General features: G+C 37.5%; 1 protein-coding gene across 7 annotated transcripts in view; it reads right to left on the bottom strand.

Moving 5' to 3' along the window:
- LOC108751742 (tyrosine-protein phosphatase Lar) overlaps positions 1-17,734 on the bottom strand; it is a 324,192-nt gene that overhangs the window by 135,463 nt on the left and 170,995 nt on the right. For all 7 annotated transcript variants that reach the window (XM_018492123.1, XM_018492128.1, XM_018492129.1 and 4 more), the window contains exons 4-5: positions 10,897-11,028; positions 8,623-8,781 (exon numbers count right to left, since the gene is read on the bottom strand). In XM_018492123.1, the coding sequence (XP_018347625.1) occupies positions 8,623-8,781; positions 10,897-11,028 (291 nt within the window). The remainder of the gene's footprint in view (positions 1-8,622; positions 8,782-10,896; positions 11,029-17,734) is intronic.

Genomic DNA, 17,734 nt, shown 5'->3' with positions numbered 1-17,734 from the left:
GTTATACTATACGCACTCTCTACCCGCCACTCGCACTCCGGTTTATGAGTCGTTACAATATGGCAATTGACAATTCGCAGAATTTTTTCGAGGTATTCACGCCTCCGGTGTGCCATCAGTACTAATATTTCTGAGTATGTGAGTGATGCTCACTATATTTTAATTATCCCGGAGTCGTAAAGTATTCAGATGGAGAAAGATGGTTGAGTAATATTTATCTTACAAAACTAGTAAAAATATTCTGGCTTTTTGCCGACAAATTTTAATTGTCGGAACATAAAAAATACAAAGGTGTAAGATAAAAAGTACATTACGATTATAGTAAATTAAATGATTGTTACATACAGTAAGGTAAATCATATTTTAAAACTGTAAGCACAAACAACTCTCAAGACTTTATAGATTTGTACCTTTTACTATGCAGTAAAATAAATTTTGTCAGCGTTAAAGCAAAAGAATACTGAATAATAAAGTAGATTCTATTAAAATGTATGGTAATTTATAGATTTTTTTTACAAAATGTACAAGAACCTTACAGTATAGTAATACGATTATCATTTATCAGAAAAATAAAGTAAATTTAAACACAACTAAATATAATTATTAAGGACTCTTCAAATTAAAAAATTTAAAAAGTTAGATAAATGAGAGTACGCGCGATACTTAGTGCGCAAAATAAACATCCGAAGAGTTTAATAAGTTCTATAAGTAAATTATATTTAATTTGCTATTATAAATTTCTACATTTTGGAGCCATCCTGCAGTAAATTTTACATAAGTGTTCATACATACAGACCGTCTCATTTCTAGTAAAATTTACTATAATTCTAGCGGATATTATTTTACATTTTTATTCGTGCAATCCCTTTTTCGGAAGCAAATCGATCGTCACACGGTGAATCTCATAAGTGTGTATATTGCTGCAAGAATTTACTTAATATAGAGATTCAAATTACATATCACAGGCATATTTACAGTATAATTATTGGTTCGTATAATTTTCCAATGCGCTCATATATCGATATTATGTTGCTTTGAAAGATTTTTTCTTACATTTGTATGATTACGATGATACACAATAGCAATTATGTCCAGGTCCAGTTCGTATTACCATACACAGCGGTAGGATTAATGGACAACGATCGCTCATTGCGATAAACAAACGGCTTATGGTTTTGAAATGCACGATTTTCCCGATGCACAATGGATTGACTTTTGAATTCCATAGAATGGTACGATTGGATGGATTATCCGTTGCACTTTTGCACGCAAAATACTGCATACAAATATTCCATTGTCTCTCGCAATTTTTAAGTTCAATGAATTTTATTTTATAAACTAATATTTAAATGTGCCTGCGCCAGAAAACGTATGCATGTCAAAAAATAAATAAAAAAGATATAAAATAAAATAAAACCTTTTATCGTCCCGATACCGCAAAGGATTCAATAAATTATGTTTACACAGTTTAAATATTTTATAAAGATGACATTTACAAAATATTCGTATTCTGTATACAGCGGTATAACGGAAATTTTTTTTATTTGTATAAAAACGTAATATTTCTTTCAATCTGCAATTCTATTTGTTAGTCAAATTAATCTAATTAACGTTTTTATATACGATCGTTTATTTTGAAATACATAAATATATTTATCCAGTCAGTATTATATATTAATTCTTTTATATATTAATTATCTATATTAATTCTTTTTTATTAGCTTCATGGTAATTGGAGTATCAGTACTTTTCTTTCTAATGTTTCGAATTTAGAATATTTATTCAATTACGAGCAAATTATCGAAGGAAAATCGCTAATGATATTCAAGTTGAACGTAACAAAAATGGCTATGTAAATGACGCTCATAATTAATTAAACCTCATTCTCAGATACTAACGATTTTATAACGGAAATCTGGAAACAGCGGTTAAATCGTACGATCATAAAATCTCCGCTTTCTAAATTACTTCGTAATACGAGTGCTGGCACTCACACTCAAATCGACATTTCCATGTAGCGGACGCGAATACGAGCAGAACCCGGAGCTTATTTACGATGTCTATCGAAGCGGCTTTAGTTTCCTCGTAGTCTCGTTTTTGCCAGCGTGCTCAATCGCTTCTCGAATTAAAACGTCCGACTTGGCAAAAGTTCTGTCCGAACTACTCCGCCCAAAAGGAGAGCGGATTCTCGCGGATGGTTGGCGAACGGAACGGGCGAGAAAAGATCCCGGTTGTTTTCTTCGAGATTTTTCTTACGCTCTATAAGAGCACACCAACGAAAAAGTCGCTGATGGCGGATCGCATCGACGACGTGAGATCAGATATCGAACGAGCTAGAGCAAAGAAAGAGGAAAGAATCACAATGTAGCTTGTTAATTAAGCATCGGATTTAACGAATGCTTCGATCATTCGGTTTTTCATTTCGTAGCAAAGTGCCGGAGTTTTAAAACTTAGAGATGACGGCAAAACAATCGGCATAAACGTAACTATATTTTGCATTCGTCCGAGTACTTGTTCACTTAAATTGAATCAAAAGTTGAAATCATTAACTCGTACTCTCCGACTGCGGTTAAAGTTGGATAATGTATTGCAATGAGATCAATTTGACTTGATAAATAAGTAACGTTATATAGAAAGTGTCTTAGCAAGTCGCCTTTTTACTTATGCATTTTTTTTCACAATTCTCTAATAAATTCTACTATAAAATTATTTTTCACATATTTTTTTTATAGAAGAGGAGTAGAAATGAATATTTTTCGTAATAATTTATAAGAATGATCGAAAATACGGGGTTTTTATTTTCAATTGTTCGATCTCAAAATTTTTTAAAATTAAATCACGGAGATACGAACGAATGATAAAACCTTATTTATTTAATTTCACAGATAAACTTTAGGAAAAAAATATTTTGAACATTTAAAATAGAAAAATTTTCACAAACGATATCTTTACTAATATCCTCCGTTAAAAAGAAAGTTAATTCTAAATTGAATAAAAAAAAATAAAAATAAGTAAATTAAAATTCTTCTATATAGTTAATTTCACGGACCTATTAATTCAAAGGATTAGATCTATTTATAGGAATAATTGTCTAGATTTAAGTGAATGCTTCATAGAAGTAAGAAATTTAAATGAATATTACAACGTTCTCATTAAAATAATGCCGTTGTTATAGCAGCGCATCGATCCTTGCATCGTAGCGCTCTCTTAATTACCGCTCTGCGAGCTGCGGCAAAGCGGAAGAAACAAGGTAACATAGCGTTTCCCCATAGAGCCATTGTTCATTCGTTATTCACGCCTGTGCAGGATTTAACGCAATTTCCATTTTGAATACCGTCGACCATCCATCGCGTTCTTACATCGGGTGCCAATTGTACGGTGGCAATTAAAACATCATCGTTCCCCCGCTTCCGCATTTCGTTGTTTCGGTGGTCAACGGGGGTCCTAGAAGAATTATTTCGTGAATTTCGGAGGAGATGGAGCAACAACGGTGAACAGTTCCGTACGAACTTTCAACGTATCGATACGGAATGTGTAAAACGAAATGGATAGGATCGCCCGAACGCGGCTACAAGAACCAAAGACGCCACTTAGTTCTCGTGCAAATTTAATTCCCTACGGGAGACGCGAAATTGGGGCATCCTCCGTCATCAGGAAGGTTAATATACTTTGTGCATTTAGCGGCAGAGCACAATGAATCGCCTCGGGAACGAAAACGTGACACACAACACGCCAGCCCGCCTTTAATATTGCATGACTCTCCCCATAGCGAAATCGTGGAGAGTGAGAATCGTCGGATAGTACCTTTTATTTGCCGTTGGAACTTTCGGGGCTCTCGGACGTGTGTTGTTTTGTTCGTATGAGGGAAACATCGATCCAAGAACACATCACCGGAAAACGACATTATCCTGTCGAGAGAAATGCAACCAATAATTCAACGGCATGTTTTTGTTGCGCGACGCGCAAGAACCGCTGCCGCGCTTCGGGGAATCCTGGAGCGAGGAACTGTCGTGTCGCCATCACGTTCCCACGTAAATCGACAAATTTTTATCGTGTTACTTGTTGGCGTGCAATTACCGTTGCATTGAATTCGGATACCGTTTGTTGTTCTTGCTCAAACAATGAATTCAGACGCTTCCCTTTATATAAAGTTTTTTTAGAATATCAGTAGCAATCTGTGTCAACAAAACGAGTATGGTTTCAATAAAACAGAAATCGTTACATCATGTTGCTATTAAGGTAAAATTGTATAAATCTTTTATTTTGACAAGAGTAAGTTCCAGGGCTCGGTAAAATAATTGATATAGCTTGTTTAAAATAAAAAAAACATAAAATAAGCTCCACAAACATATTTAAAATATAAAATTGCAGGAAAAACTGATTCGATTTTTACAAAATAAAAAATATAAAATATGGATTCCAAAAATATTTAAAATAAATAAGAAATAGCTGGTCAGAAGAGGTTATTTAAAATAACAACTATATAATCCAATTTTTTTTCTTCAAAATATACATTTATATATTTAACTTTATTTCAAATACGATCGAGTCCTGGTAAATTCCTAAATTTATATAACATAAAACATGCAGACAATCAATTGTTACAAATTTATACTATTAGACGCTAGATCCAACCTCGATTGTATTTAGCGCTTCTTACTGATTTGTATTATTTCATATTTACATCATATTTCCGTTAGAGTTACACTTCTTGAATTTTAATAATTTTTAAACAAGTCCTTCCTTATCATTATTGATTTTCTAGAAATAATTTTACCACGGAAAATGTATTTATGATAAAATCAGACAAATAATTCCCTTAGCACGATATTTCGAATCACAAATCAGGTAGCAGAAATTCGTGGAATAAAATTGCAATAATAACAACAAAAGCCAGTGCGCTATTTCTTGAACTGCATCTCGAAATGGTTTCCAGATTTTTGCCGTAAGAAAGAATGGTAGTACTATGCGATGGAAGGAAAGAGAAAAGAGAAATTCTCATGAAAATTTTACAACGGCAATGGTGGTGTTTCCAGTAATGCTCGCTGATCCTTACATTATATCCGATGTTCCTCGCGCATCACCTCGCATTTATTGCCTCTGTTGTGGTTTTACAAGCGTTCGAGTTGCGCGACACAGGATCAAAGATGCGATACAATTATCGAAAATGTTATTATTATTTTTACTATTATTTTTATACAGAACATCTTAAATTTAACGTAAAAATACTTGTACGATAAATAACCGATTTGACATGAATTCTACTTAAAAAATAACACGTACGTAATGTTGTAGTAGTATATAATTATTGTTTCCAATGTAATATTATCTCATCGTTATAAAACTATTTATTTTGGAAATATGATAAGTAAAACAAACAAACTGCAGATGCTCGGTCAATATTTCAATTATCTGACCAATCGTTTATGCGTTTTTGTTTTCTGTATGCACGTATCATATAACCACGCGCGATCGCTACGTCATTATATCATTACATGCCTCGGCTAACAATTAATCGCATTATCCGAATGAGGCTTTACCGCGAGCTTGCAGGTATTTATCGTATCAATGGATTGGATAACGAAGTTTACGTGGTATACGTACGTTCGAGGGTCGATATGGCCGACACGAGCTTACGTGTGGCAGTAAATAGCGAAGCACATGGTTCGTGAAAATATCAGTTATCAAGAAATATTATTCACTTTGAACAGATTCTATAATTAGCGACATTTAACAGAAAAAAATTGGAGAATCGCTCTTGAAAGGTTTATATACGAGATTTAAAAAAATAATTTTTTCGCAAAAAGTGGCGCTTCCCTTAACAGCTATTTCGCGGCATAAACGAGGATACGTTTAAAAAATATACAAACATAAACGTACGTTTGCTGACAGTCAGCGATTAATCGGGTGAGCTTTCAACGAGGGAAAAAAGTGCTCGAGCTTTCGCGGTATGTGTCGCGATTTAGCGTGCAATTAGCAAACGTGCTCCCTTGACAGTTGCCCTCTTTACCTGCGTAAAGCCTCAATTTGGCCTTTAATTCCGGAATACATAGACGGAATTAACTTTGTCTTTCATCAAAGCTTTTTTCGTGCGCTCTTAAAAAATACCTCGGTCGGCCAGCCGGAGTAAAAAAGCCTTCCTGAATTATTTAGAGCGCGAGCAGAAGCATCGGGACGATGGTGTGGAACAGTTAACATAGAATGTACAATATATATTGCTTTGTGGTGCCAACGTAATTATTTTCATTTATTTTGAGAAGTCTTCTCTCTCTCTCTCTCTCTCTCTCTCTCTCTCTCTCTCTCTCTCTCTCTCTTTCTCTCCCTCTATCTATCTATCTATCTCTATCTGTCTATATCTACCTATCTCTCTCTCGATCAATGCGTAGGTATTAATGATTCGCAAATGAAATAGGAGTGCGAATAAACGGCACGGCAAAAACTGACGTTCAATTTGACGTATACTGATTTCACAGTAGCCGACGCACGCGTGCATTATTATTGCGCTCGTGGGAACGGATTCATCTGAGCGGAATCAACTTTATAACAAATAAATTGAAATCGCGGCGGAGGTTTCAGGGAATCAAGTGAATATCCGTGATTTACGAGGAACTGCCGGATCGGCTGCCGGATGGGAGCAGCATTGACAGGAAATGCCCGACAATCGAGATTAAAAAAAGCTGGCCGCGCGTATTGGATTGGTCGGCATGGCACTATCAATGAATGAAAACAAGACAGAATGAAGAAATCCCAAAAGCGTACAGGAAGAACGCAGTCGGGCATTGTTTTCTCCCCATCGTGGAGATATCACGAGCGAAAGGTATCCGCGAAGCGAAATTAGAATCGAATTAAAAAGCTAGCCGAGCCAATTAAAACGTTTTACGAAAGTTCAAGAGATTCTCCCTGGGGAGAACGGTAGGGTTTCGCGGCGCGGTGGTTTTTTTTCCCTCCATTACGTCGTTTGCCGTCTGGTCGTCGAATCGGACGCCATTAAGCCAACCGTTCTTCCGTATAAATACCGCATAGCTAAGAAAATAGAGGAAGAAAGAAGTCCAGCAAAATGTGGGCAGAAGTTTCTGTTTAATTTCAGAAAGATTTACCTCGCTGTGCTGTGTCGACGTAATCAGCCGCATTCGAGCAAAGTTCCGAGGAACGTTGTAATGTCAGCATTTTAAGCATGTGATTAAAAAAAAAAAGTTTTAATTTCGAAGATTTAGAATGTAATCGAGCGTTCGAAACCGTTTCAAGTATAAATCATACAAGAATGATACATTGTCCACTCGAGATGCGTTTAAGTGAGGTTTAAATCAGTAAACAGTTCCAAAGCCGTTATCTGCGCGCAACGCAGTCAAACTCCACGGTATGGGATAGGAAGTATGGGATAGGAAGCTTAAAGCTTCGAACATTACCAAACAGTAGCAGCTGTCCCAGAAGCTTCCTTTAAATATTAAACAACGTAGCGACGTCCCCGATAGCGCTAATAGTTATTACGCGATATCGTCTAGGAAAACTGTCCCCAAGGCAAGTGACTTTGTTATAAAACACAAAACGTGTGCTTGGTGTTTCACCACTACATCCGGAAGGATAAAACTAGAACTTTCCATCGTATCGTATAACGTAGTCCTTTTGAGTAAAAGCCTGCCGACGAAAATTATGCCGGGACATGCAGTTTCAGAATAAGGGCCTCTCTTTTTTTCATGTAGTGCCATCGTAAAAGCAAAATTTTACGCCGCAAGGTTGAGTGATATATCACTTTTTGCTGGCTTACGTGTACGTCTCAAAAATACGTGAGTATGTTTTGCTCGCAAAACGTTCTCGCAAAGCGTAATTTTATGCTTATGAAAAGCTCATCTAATTATCTTTCCGTGTGCTAATTTCATTTAATCATAATTATTTAATATAAATATATGCTCTATAACATGTTCTTCGATAGTTTACAAATTTTTTAAACGCGATTCCTCGTGTATTACAGCATTTTGCAATTTTCAAATGGACGCGTACAAATAGATTTTTATCTCAAAGGAACAGAGTAAATCTGTAAGAACTTTTAAAATGGAAAAGATGATAATAGAAAATATATTTAATTTGTAACTAAGGATTTGTAGAAAAACGTGTCTAAATCTCTAAAAATTGATCTCGTTATTTAGTCAGAGAATGTGAAGAAACATATAAATAGAGAGAGATAAATCAGTTAAAAAAACGTGCACAATTTTTCTTCACCTTTCATCTTCAAGTATGTGATAATTAATCCTTCGTAGACACATATATTTTTACTTACTCCGTAGGTATATTAGGTCTTTTATATCTACATTTTTTTACTATATATATTCTAGGCTTTCCAAAAAGCTATAGAAAAATTTCGGATTATTTTTCAATATTTCTGCTACATTATCAAATATTTAACTCGAATGTTAAGACTTTTGCTTAATAAAAATTGAAATTTGTGCCAAGAAATTGAGAGTGCAATCTTGCCTGGGACAGAAAAATCCTATGAAGAGTTAAGACGAAGAGTTGATTGTATTAAAAATAATCTCCCTTTGAAAAATACAAATTTCCTCGCTGTAGAATAGAGGATTCGCTCGTCTATCGGTGCAAATGAATGATAATAACGGCAATCTTACTTACTTTCGTAACCGGTGAGCGTCGCTTCGGCTGAAACAGCATCGCCGACTCCGTTCTCAGCTAGGCATTCGTAGTTGGTATTGTCGCGCGACGGCTTGACAGGTTCGATCCGCAGTAAAGCACCATTTTCATACTGGTGCACCACGTACCGAGACTGGGATTCTGTCGACATAAGACGAAAGATTGAGGCGGACGTCTGCGCCGTAAAAAGGAAAACCCCCGTCACAAAAGGCGAGGAAAATACCGGCGCGATTGAGGGCGCGTGAAAATGATCGGCGGCGGCAACGGGCGATATAAGATCGAAAATTGCGCCGTTGCGGAATCTAATAAAAGGGGGGTATATGTGTCCTCTCGTATCCAATTCCGCGGCCCGAGAAATATTGAATGGGAATTGGATCGCGCGTCTGTATAAATTTCGAGAGCGAGCAGCCCGGCCCTGTTATCGTCTCCCTCCGACCGTCCGCGCTCACCGCGAATTGGCATCCGGAATGTTACAAGCGGTCGCTGGCCATTATCTAGTCGGGTATTCCTCGTCGGATTAGTGAGTCGTCGACGAATATGGACCAAACCGTGATCGCTCGGGCACATATATTCCGCGGATCAGACCGAACGTTATGTAAAAGCGTCATCAGAATCATCTCGCCGGATTTTCCCCGGTTCTTCCGAGTATGAGAGTGTACATACGAAGCTCAAGATTCGACCTTTAAATTGCCACTTCGCAATTTTTCAATAAATACTTTTTCATTTAGTTCGAGATAATACATCAATAAATTTTACTCTCTTACTTGTAAAGTAACACAATTAAAAATTTGATTTTCGAGTTATTAGCATGAATGAATTAGATAAATGTTATTTTATCAATTAACAAAAATACATTAACGTAACTTCATGACAACTCAAAAAGGATGGTTCGTGAAATAAAATTTGATTATGTTTAAAGAGTATATTCTTTTTGCTGATATTATTTAGTTAGTCAATAATTTTCTCTGTCAGATTAAAAATATTTTTCTCCTTTTTTAGGAAACTTAAATTTTAGCAATAATAAATTAGAAATAAGACCGCCATATGAATACATTAATCAAGTAAGAAAAGAACCATCAACTATACATATATGGTCAACGTTAGAGAGACTGGAATAAAAATTCTATACAGTAATTTATTTTAAAGAGATCCGAGTTCGAATTCCAGCTTAAATAATAATGTATTTTTCGCAATAATAGTTCTCCAAATCGACAGTTCAATTTAATTTGTGACATGATTATATTATTACTTCAATTTGATTACGTTACGCGTCCGAAAATAATCGGCGCGCACTCTCTCCCATATGTCTGAAGTATTTAAATTAAATTACATATAGAATTATTCCAACATTTAACTTTGATTTTATACAATTATTGAAGAAGCTTCTTACTTAGATTGATTAATTTTTAAATTGTATTTTTTTAAAGGGAACGATATATATAGAGTTTTATTAAATCTTTGTTCAGCAGTTAACAATCCGTACTTGGCATTTCTTTACAAGAAACTTAGAAAGATGCGTTTTAATTGACACAGAAAAGATATTACACGAAAATGCTTAAAATACCACTCAATTTATGGAAATGCATTTCCTGATTTACTAAAGGTCAAATGAATTAACCACAAATTCATGAATATTACACGAACAGATTTCAAATTCTATGAAAGCTATTATATTACGGATGCAGTGGACGTAGCTGTAGGCCAATGTATGCAACTATTTTCGAGGAATAACTATCCTGGTCACACTGTAATTTGGTTTATGGAAGTACTGTAACGTCAAGCTGTCGCGAACTGTTTGGTCGAGCGGAGCCTGACAAAAAGATTAAATATGATACATTTCACGAAACGTCCAAGAGAACTTGTTCAGTTTCCGTCGTGAACGAGCACAAAAGTCGGTTGAACAAAAACTAAGAATACTTAGAATCGATCGATAGAAAGAATGCATGATAAAGGAAGAAATGCGGCAAAATGCATGAGAGTGAGGACGAGCCGGTACGGGAAGGAAGACATGAAAGCGAAGAGTGGAGAATCTAGGTCGGAAGAACTTTTTAATTTCGATAAAATTTTCATTCTTTTCCATCGCGACGTCTGGTTTTCATGAAACGAGAAGACACACAGATTTCGCGCAAGTCAAGCGTCAAATATCACACCCTCGAGTATTCTCAACGAACCGGCGCGGTGACGATGATTCAAAGGACGCAAATTGGATTGAAGACGGAGAAGAAGAAGAAGATGTGAAAGTGCACATGGACTTACGTGAGATTTTTTTGCCGTTCTTTCGCCAGTGTATCTGAGGCGGTGGTGCTCCTTCCGCAGTGCAGTAGAAGCTCGCTATCCCGCCTGCTTTTACCTGCTGCGATTGTGGCTTCACCAAGATCGTCGGCGGACCTGTGAACAAAAAGAACATGCGGGATTCTCTGATTAGACTCGGCCCACAATAGGATTTCTGTATGATGCTCGTGCGGCCAGCCTGCCATTTGAGGCACATTTTGAGGCTTCGTTTGCTTTAACGCGCATTTCGTGGTAAAAATAGGTTTCCTTTTATCGCCGATTAAAGAGAATAGAATATATATTTTAAGGAAGCGAGAGGAGCCTGCGAGTGTCCTTTTAATTAACATCTATTCATCTTGAATTATTTTTGTAAAACACGTCATAAATATCTTTTTCATATAAATGATAGTATCTCTAATTTCGCACAACGATATTGCGTTCAGTATATATACTTTGTTTGATGATAAAAAATAATTTTAAACTTTCATAACACTTGCAGTCTGTTTCATTAAATCATTAATTTTATTTCAAACGCAATAAAGTTATTAAATTTACTCGTAATAAAAATACTCATAATAGTTCAACCAACAATACTAAAAAGCAGGATGAAATTGTGGAATTATATTTAGATGAAGATTATTTCAGTTATTTGCATTGAAAATCACGTGATCGTTTCATAAAGAATCACAAAGTGTATAGCAGGAAGTTATATAAAACTGTGAACCCTTCGTTCATGAAAATTGCGCGTTTTAACGTTTCTCGTCTCTCGTGTTAAAATTTAAGTAAAAAGTTCACAGTTGCGCTCGCTCGCCTGCCCATGCCGGCGTTGGAAAACGTTAATTTGCAAAGGAAAATTGCAGTCCTTGGTTAAGCAGATATTTTCTTTCTACATCAGCTCTACTTGTGTGTGAGAGAATTAGTCTCCTTCTCGCAATTTGAGTCATTAGTCTACTTTTCCGTCTTTTAGAGTGGCTCTCGTAGATTTTAGTTAAAATATGCAGAAGGAGATGACGGACGCGAAATCAAGTGTCAAATTTGCGGATCTTGGAAAAATTCTCGATCCAAAAATGGCACGATCGAATGGCAAGACAATTCTAGTTTTAGAGTGAGACGAATTCACGCGACATTTCTCGAAAGAGAATTGAGATCCCGAGAATAATGTTTCCGATAATTGTATCGAGTTCCGAGGCTGGCGTTTGCAGCCTTCTACGAATTAACGTCGTAAAAGTCCGATCTGATTGCGCTCGCGAAATTTATACTCGTTGGTCGAGAATCGGCGTATCTCTCTCTCTCTCTCTCTCTCTCTCTCTCTCTCTCTCTCTCTCTCTCTCTCTCTCGTCATCGATCGCGCGCGGCGCGGTGGCTACACGAATGCACCGGGCTAAAAGTCGGTGACCGAAATTAGCGGATTTAGTGCGGCGGGAAGTCCAAACTGCCTCCGCTGCTACGCTTTTAACCTCGGGAATAAAGAGACGGCCGGTGCAAGATGGATGAACGTGACGCGCTCCTTTGTCAGACCAGCGCCGCGCTTCGCTGCGAGCGGCCTCTCCGGAGAAAGAGAGGAGAGAAAGGGAGAGATCGTAAAAGAGAACCTTCGTCGAAAAGGGACGACATCCAGAGATGCACTATCTCGAACTTATACCACTCCTACCAAATTGGCCTCGGAACTTTGCGATTGTGCTGATCCCAGTGGTGGGGAAATCGACATGTGTTTATGAGCATTATTTCCGTTAAAGCTTGAGAGCTTTAATAAAAAACGAAGTATTCTACGAGAGGGTGAACCACCGACAAGCGCGACGTCGATACGTCGAGATGTATCCGGGCCTTTTTTGTCTTATCTTTTTACAGCTGTGCCAACGTTGATCCTGATCTGCTTGGCGAAACGCCTGTTTCCCGCAATGAGACCGAATGCGACTAATGGATAATAATAAAATGTGATTTTCCAGCCGATACGATGCTGCTAAAAGAATGTTTATCTGGCGCAGCCGAGCTAATGCCGACATTCATACGATCGTTTCACGACCGAAAAATGTCTGTCCGACGTTTACGGGTGTCGCGATAAACTCGACTTATACTACTTGCCACGGCGCGGCATCGGCGTCTCTCCTTTTGCTGGGTCATTAGACATACTTTTACGACGTCGGAGTACATCGCACGCAGTAAAAAACTTTTTAATCCGAAGTGCAATCGTTCTAAAAGAGTCCACGATCCCGTGCCCCGCGTGAGATTTTATTGCAGCATTTTTAAAACGGCGACCATCCGTCGTATCGTCAAGTGACATATTTTACTAAGCATTAAAAGAAGAATATATCGGGAAATAATAGCGGTTTATCGCAGTAAACACTAACGCGACATATCCTACGGTATATGAGAAATATTTTGAAAATACATATTCTGGGTCCGCGTGAGGGGACTTTACTTTCAAAAGAGAGTGGATAATATAGGCACATTTATAAATATGTATATAAAACTATTTGTAAATTAATTCTTGTACAATTACGAACAGAGAAACATGAATAGAGATTACTACGAACGAAAGAAAACACAGAGACAAACGTTACGATGTTATGTTAAATTTTTATAAACAGCAGCTTGACATTTTTTGTCTCGCAAAGAGAAAAAATAATGGGGAAGAAAGGATTACAGAGTAACTGTACAGTTAAAAACTAACAGTATAGATAAAAGCAGTCCTTTTTGCAGAAGAAGCAGAAAACAAAAATGCAGCCGAGTAATGAGCGGGAGCTCGTCGTTTTCGCGATGAAAAATTAAACTTGCAAAAAATGCATGTACAAGAGAGTCGACGATTCTACAGTTGACAGATACGACTCTAATCTGCAAACGCAGGTCGTGGACACTTCACGCACGTGTGCGCACACGCACGCTTCGGTCGCGGACGTAATTTAAGCTAAATATTATTCCGCCGACGAAGCACGGGTAATTTTTGATCGAATTGTGCATTCGGAATTACTCTTATCCGAACGTATTGTACCTCCGTGTGCAATTGTCGTTCTACCGGAATTGCTCGTAACAGGTCCATTAGTCGACCATGGTTGCTGTGTACGCAGAGAACACGTACACGCATGTACAACAAGGCTGCGACTTACCCCTTTCGCGTATGCATATATGCGGCTACGTGTGCGTGTATAGCGATGCTTTTTATACAATTTGCTGCGATTTTATCTCGTGAACGCGCGGTATAACTTTCGTAGACTCGTCACGGAAATGTGTGGTGCCTGTATTCAAATATGTGTACTAGTCGCAATTACGACTATAATAGAATTTCAATATATATATATATAAATAAGATAAAGTAACAACCGAATAGCTATATTAATTTTATTTTTTAACTCTTCAATTAATAAATGTTATTAAATTCTTGATTTCAATAATGTTTGAAAAGATATTTATAGCAGCGTCGATTTCGACGATATTGTTGCGAATTGATATAAAAAAAAAAAAAAAAAAAATTGCGACACCATTTTGTAAAATGACCTTTTCACGCGATCAGAATCTTTGAAAGTTCCGCTATATACGAAGAAGAGAGTGCCAGTTAAATTCCGACATAACAAATATCGAGTCTATCTCTCGACTGCAGCAGTTTTCGATCTTCCGTCGCTAAAAGTGACCGTTTGCCCAATTCCATTAAAAGTGGATGAACGGGGAAACAGAGGGATAGAGCAAAAATAGGAAAGAGATCGTTCGCGAAGGAGGACTCTACTGCAACTATACTATCGATTCGATCTGACTGGTCAGCAATTCAAAATGCAATACAGATAAAGCTCGCGGGAGATATAACAGTGCCAATGTGCAATTTGTTTCATTTAATTGTCTGCGTAATTTAGCCACTGTGTTCATTTTTGTTTCGTTTTTTTCCACCACGTATGTTGAAGTAGCTAGCACGAGCAATAATTAATCCAAGATGATTTTTGCAGTTGTCTTTTCTTCATTTTCAGAATACATGTCACTGATATCTACATTGATCTTTTTTATTATGCGTTATCAAAAGATAGGTTATTACTTTTACATGATTGTGAAGTTTTTAAATATACAAATAATTAAAATTATTAATGTCAAACCAATTTCTGTTTAATTTGGATAGATCGAAATTAAGCTGACAAATGCACACATTTACTAGCTGCATCATAAATGTAGTATCTAGTGCAGCCGCTATTAACCTATTATATTCCAATAATTGATTTATCATATCTGACTGTTAACTGGAAATATATGTCACGAATATAACGGCATATAATCTTTATAAATTTCAAGCCACACAATCGTGGCGAAGATTTAACTTTACGATATTTTTGATGTAACGAATTATAGAACGCGTGCTCAAAAATTCGTCAAATATTCAGAGGTTAATTTACTTTAGCCGTTGACATTTATCCGAAATTCCTCCATTCCCTCTATCTTCTCTTCGCGAATAAATCATTTTCGGTGAGAAAATGAAAAAAAAAAAAAAATCGCGCGAGAGGGTCGATGAATGTGATTTTGACTGAAACGATAAGGGAAAAACACGCGAGAGAGGTGTAGGGGTACGTTGTCAAGGCGGGAGTAATAGCTCGGCTCGAAAAATATTGGAAAAGCTTGCACGTGCCCGCCGCTCGCTGCTCTTTCCTGAGAGACTTGCGCTGCCGGGTTGCACGCGAGCCGGCGAGTGTACACAAAGATTAAACGCCGGTGAAAATTAGATTGCGAAAAGCGAGGCACGCTGCCGTTGCATCCCGCGAAATGAATGTCGGACCGCTTTTAAAGGGAGAAACTGGAGAGAGAGAGAGAGAGAGAGAGAGAGAGAGAGAGAGAGAGAGAGAGAGAGAGAGAGAGAGAAACAAGGAGTGAAAGTGTGAAAGCATTCCGGGAACCGAAGGCAGACGATGCCCTGGTGGAAATGAAAATACTAACACAGGACAAAGACTTTCGGTGCGATCTCCTCGCCGTATCCACGGAAAGTTATCCGCCAGCGTAATTCTGTCCCGCAACATGCGGGAAAGTGTTTCTCGTCCGACAATAAAGTCATTTGCGAAAAGGTCAGAGTTCAACGTAATCGGGGATGCAGGTGACCGAGTTGTGAAATATTTTTGCAATAAAGAGTGTCAGTATTGGATGCATGTCGCGCGATTCGAAATATCACCCGACATTTCAAATGGATTCCACCCTCACACGGTGCGACACTCGTGATCGCGACTTCTCGCACTCGGATCGATCGCGAATTCTGTATAAAAATGCGCGATGGCAATATCTCATACTTATAAAGTTTATAGCTATTCGGCACGGGCTCAGATAACTTGGAGAAAAAGTTTCGCTCCCGGTGTCGACATTACATTTTATAGCCCGCCACGTCGTAATTGAAAAAGTAGCCGATAACGGAGCAATCTGCATGTGATTTGAATAACATTACGCGTTACTGACTACCGAACGTATTATAAAATCGATTCGGGGCTGGCGAACGCACGCGCGAATGATACTTGGTGACATTGTTCCGAAAATAAAAAGAGGTTCTTGAGAGTATCGCCGATAATAATAATAAATATATTCATAAAATTTTCTAATGGCAAAAGTATGGAGGGAACATTGTTCGATCGTTGAGAAAGAGAGAGAGAGAGAGAGAGAGAGAGATCGTGCTGGTAACGCTTCAATCAATTTCGTCACACGGTAAATTCCCCCCCATAGACGTGCTCATGCGAGCGGTACTATCGCTAATTAATATCAAAATACGGCCGTATTAAAGCCATGATTTTCAACGAAGACCTGCGTGCATCGGAAAACGTGCATCCGCTGTAGGAATATTACTGAAAATACGCGGCAATTACATTAACGCGTTCCCCCGCGGGCTGTCGAGGGCGAGTTTTGGTGAGCGAATCGCGAAACAAATACGGGATGCGTTTAAACGGATTCTGATATACGCCCCAGCCCCTAAATAACACGTGAGCGCGCGCGCGGCGTGGCGTACGCAGGGCTCATTTATGGAAACGAAGCGGGGGCGGTAATTACGGATCGGGAGTCATTTTGAGTTCGCCAGTACCACGACCGAATTCGAAAGAGGACGGACCTCTATGCTGGCTCGTTCGAAATTTCGTGATGTCCGTGCCCGTCGCATCGGGTCGATGCACCGTGTGTGCAATTTCCGATGCAGCTACAGAGTCGTCGTGCCAATGTCATCTCGCTCCCCCGCTCGCTTACCGTTCATTGTAAACGCGGTCATTTATGCATGTATATGTATATCTATACATCGTTTTCCTTACTTCAAAAGTGACACAGCTAAAGGAATTAAGTTTTTCAGAAAAGGGGAGAAATATTTTTCAATTTAACAGAAATTTATTAGCTAATCAAATAATATAATCAAATAATGGCAAAAAAATGTACTCTTAGAAATATAATTAAATGTCATTTTCGTTTCACAATCCTTCAAAATCGCTAATTTTGACCTATAAAATTATGACAAATCCAAAAAAGTTTATAAAAAGTGGCAACGAAATATCACAATGATTTATATTTACCTTGATTGTTAAAATGATTCGATTCAAAATAAAACAATTTCTTCTTCAAATTTCAATCACCAAAATAATCTTAATATTAAATATTTGCTATGCAAACTCTCTTTTTTATTTGCAAAAATAATTCAAAATGTGTCACTTTTATAGAAGGTAGATATAACGATCTCTTTGAGAACCTTAAGAACGATGTATAAATATACGGAGTAACAACATAATGTGAACATCTGTGAGGGAAATATAATTTCTTTCATTAATAAAAGATTTATCTTTAATACAGATTTTATAGATTCTATCCTTGTTAAAATATATATTAAATACATATAAAT

Source organism: Trachymyrmex septentrionalis, unplaced genomic scaffold (genome assembly GCF_001594115.1).
Source record: "Trachymyrmex septentrionalis isolate Tsep2-gDNA-1 unplaced genomic scaffold, Tsep1.0 scaffold51, whole genome shotgun sequence".
Taxonomy (NCBI): Eukaryota; Metazoa; Arthropoda; class Insecta; order Hymenoptera; family Formicidae; genus Trachymyrmex; species Trachymyrmex septentrionalis.
Note: the sequence above shows the minus strand (reverse complement) of the source record. Positions and strands in the feature narration are given on the sequence as shown.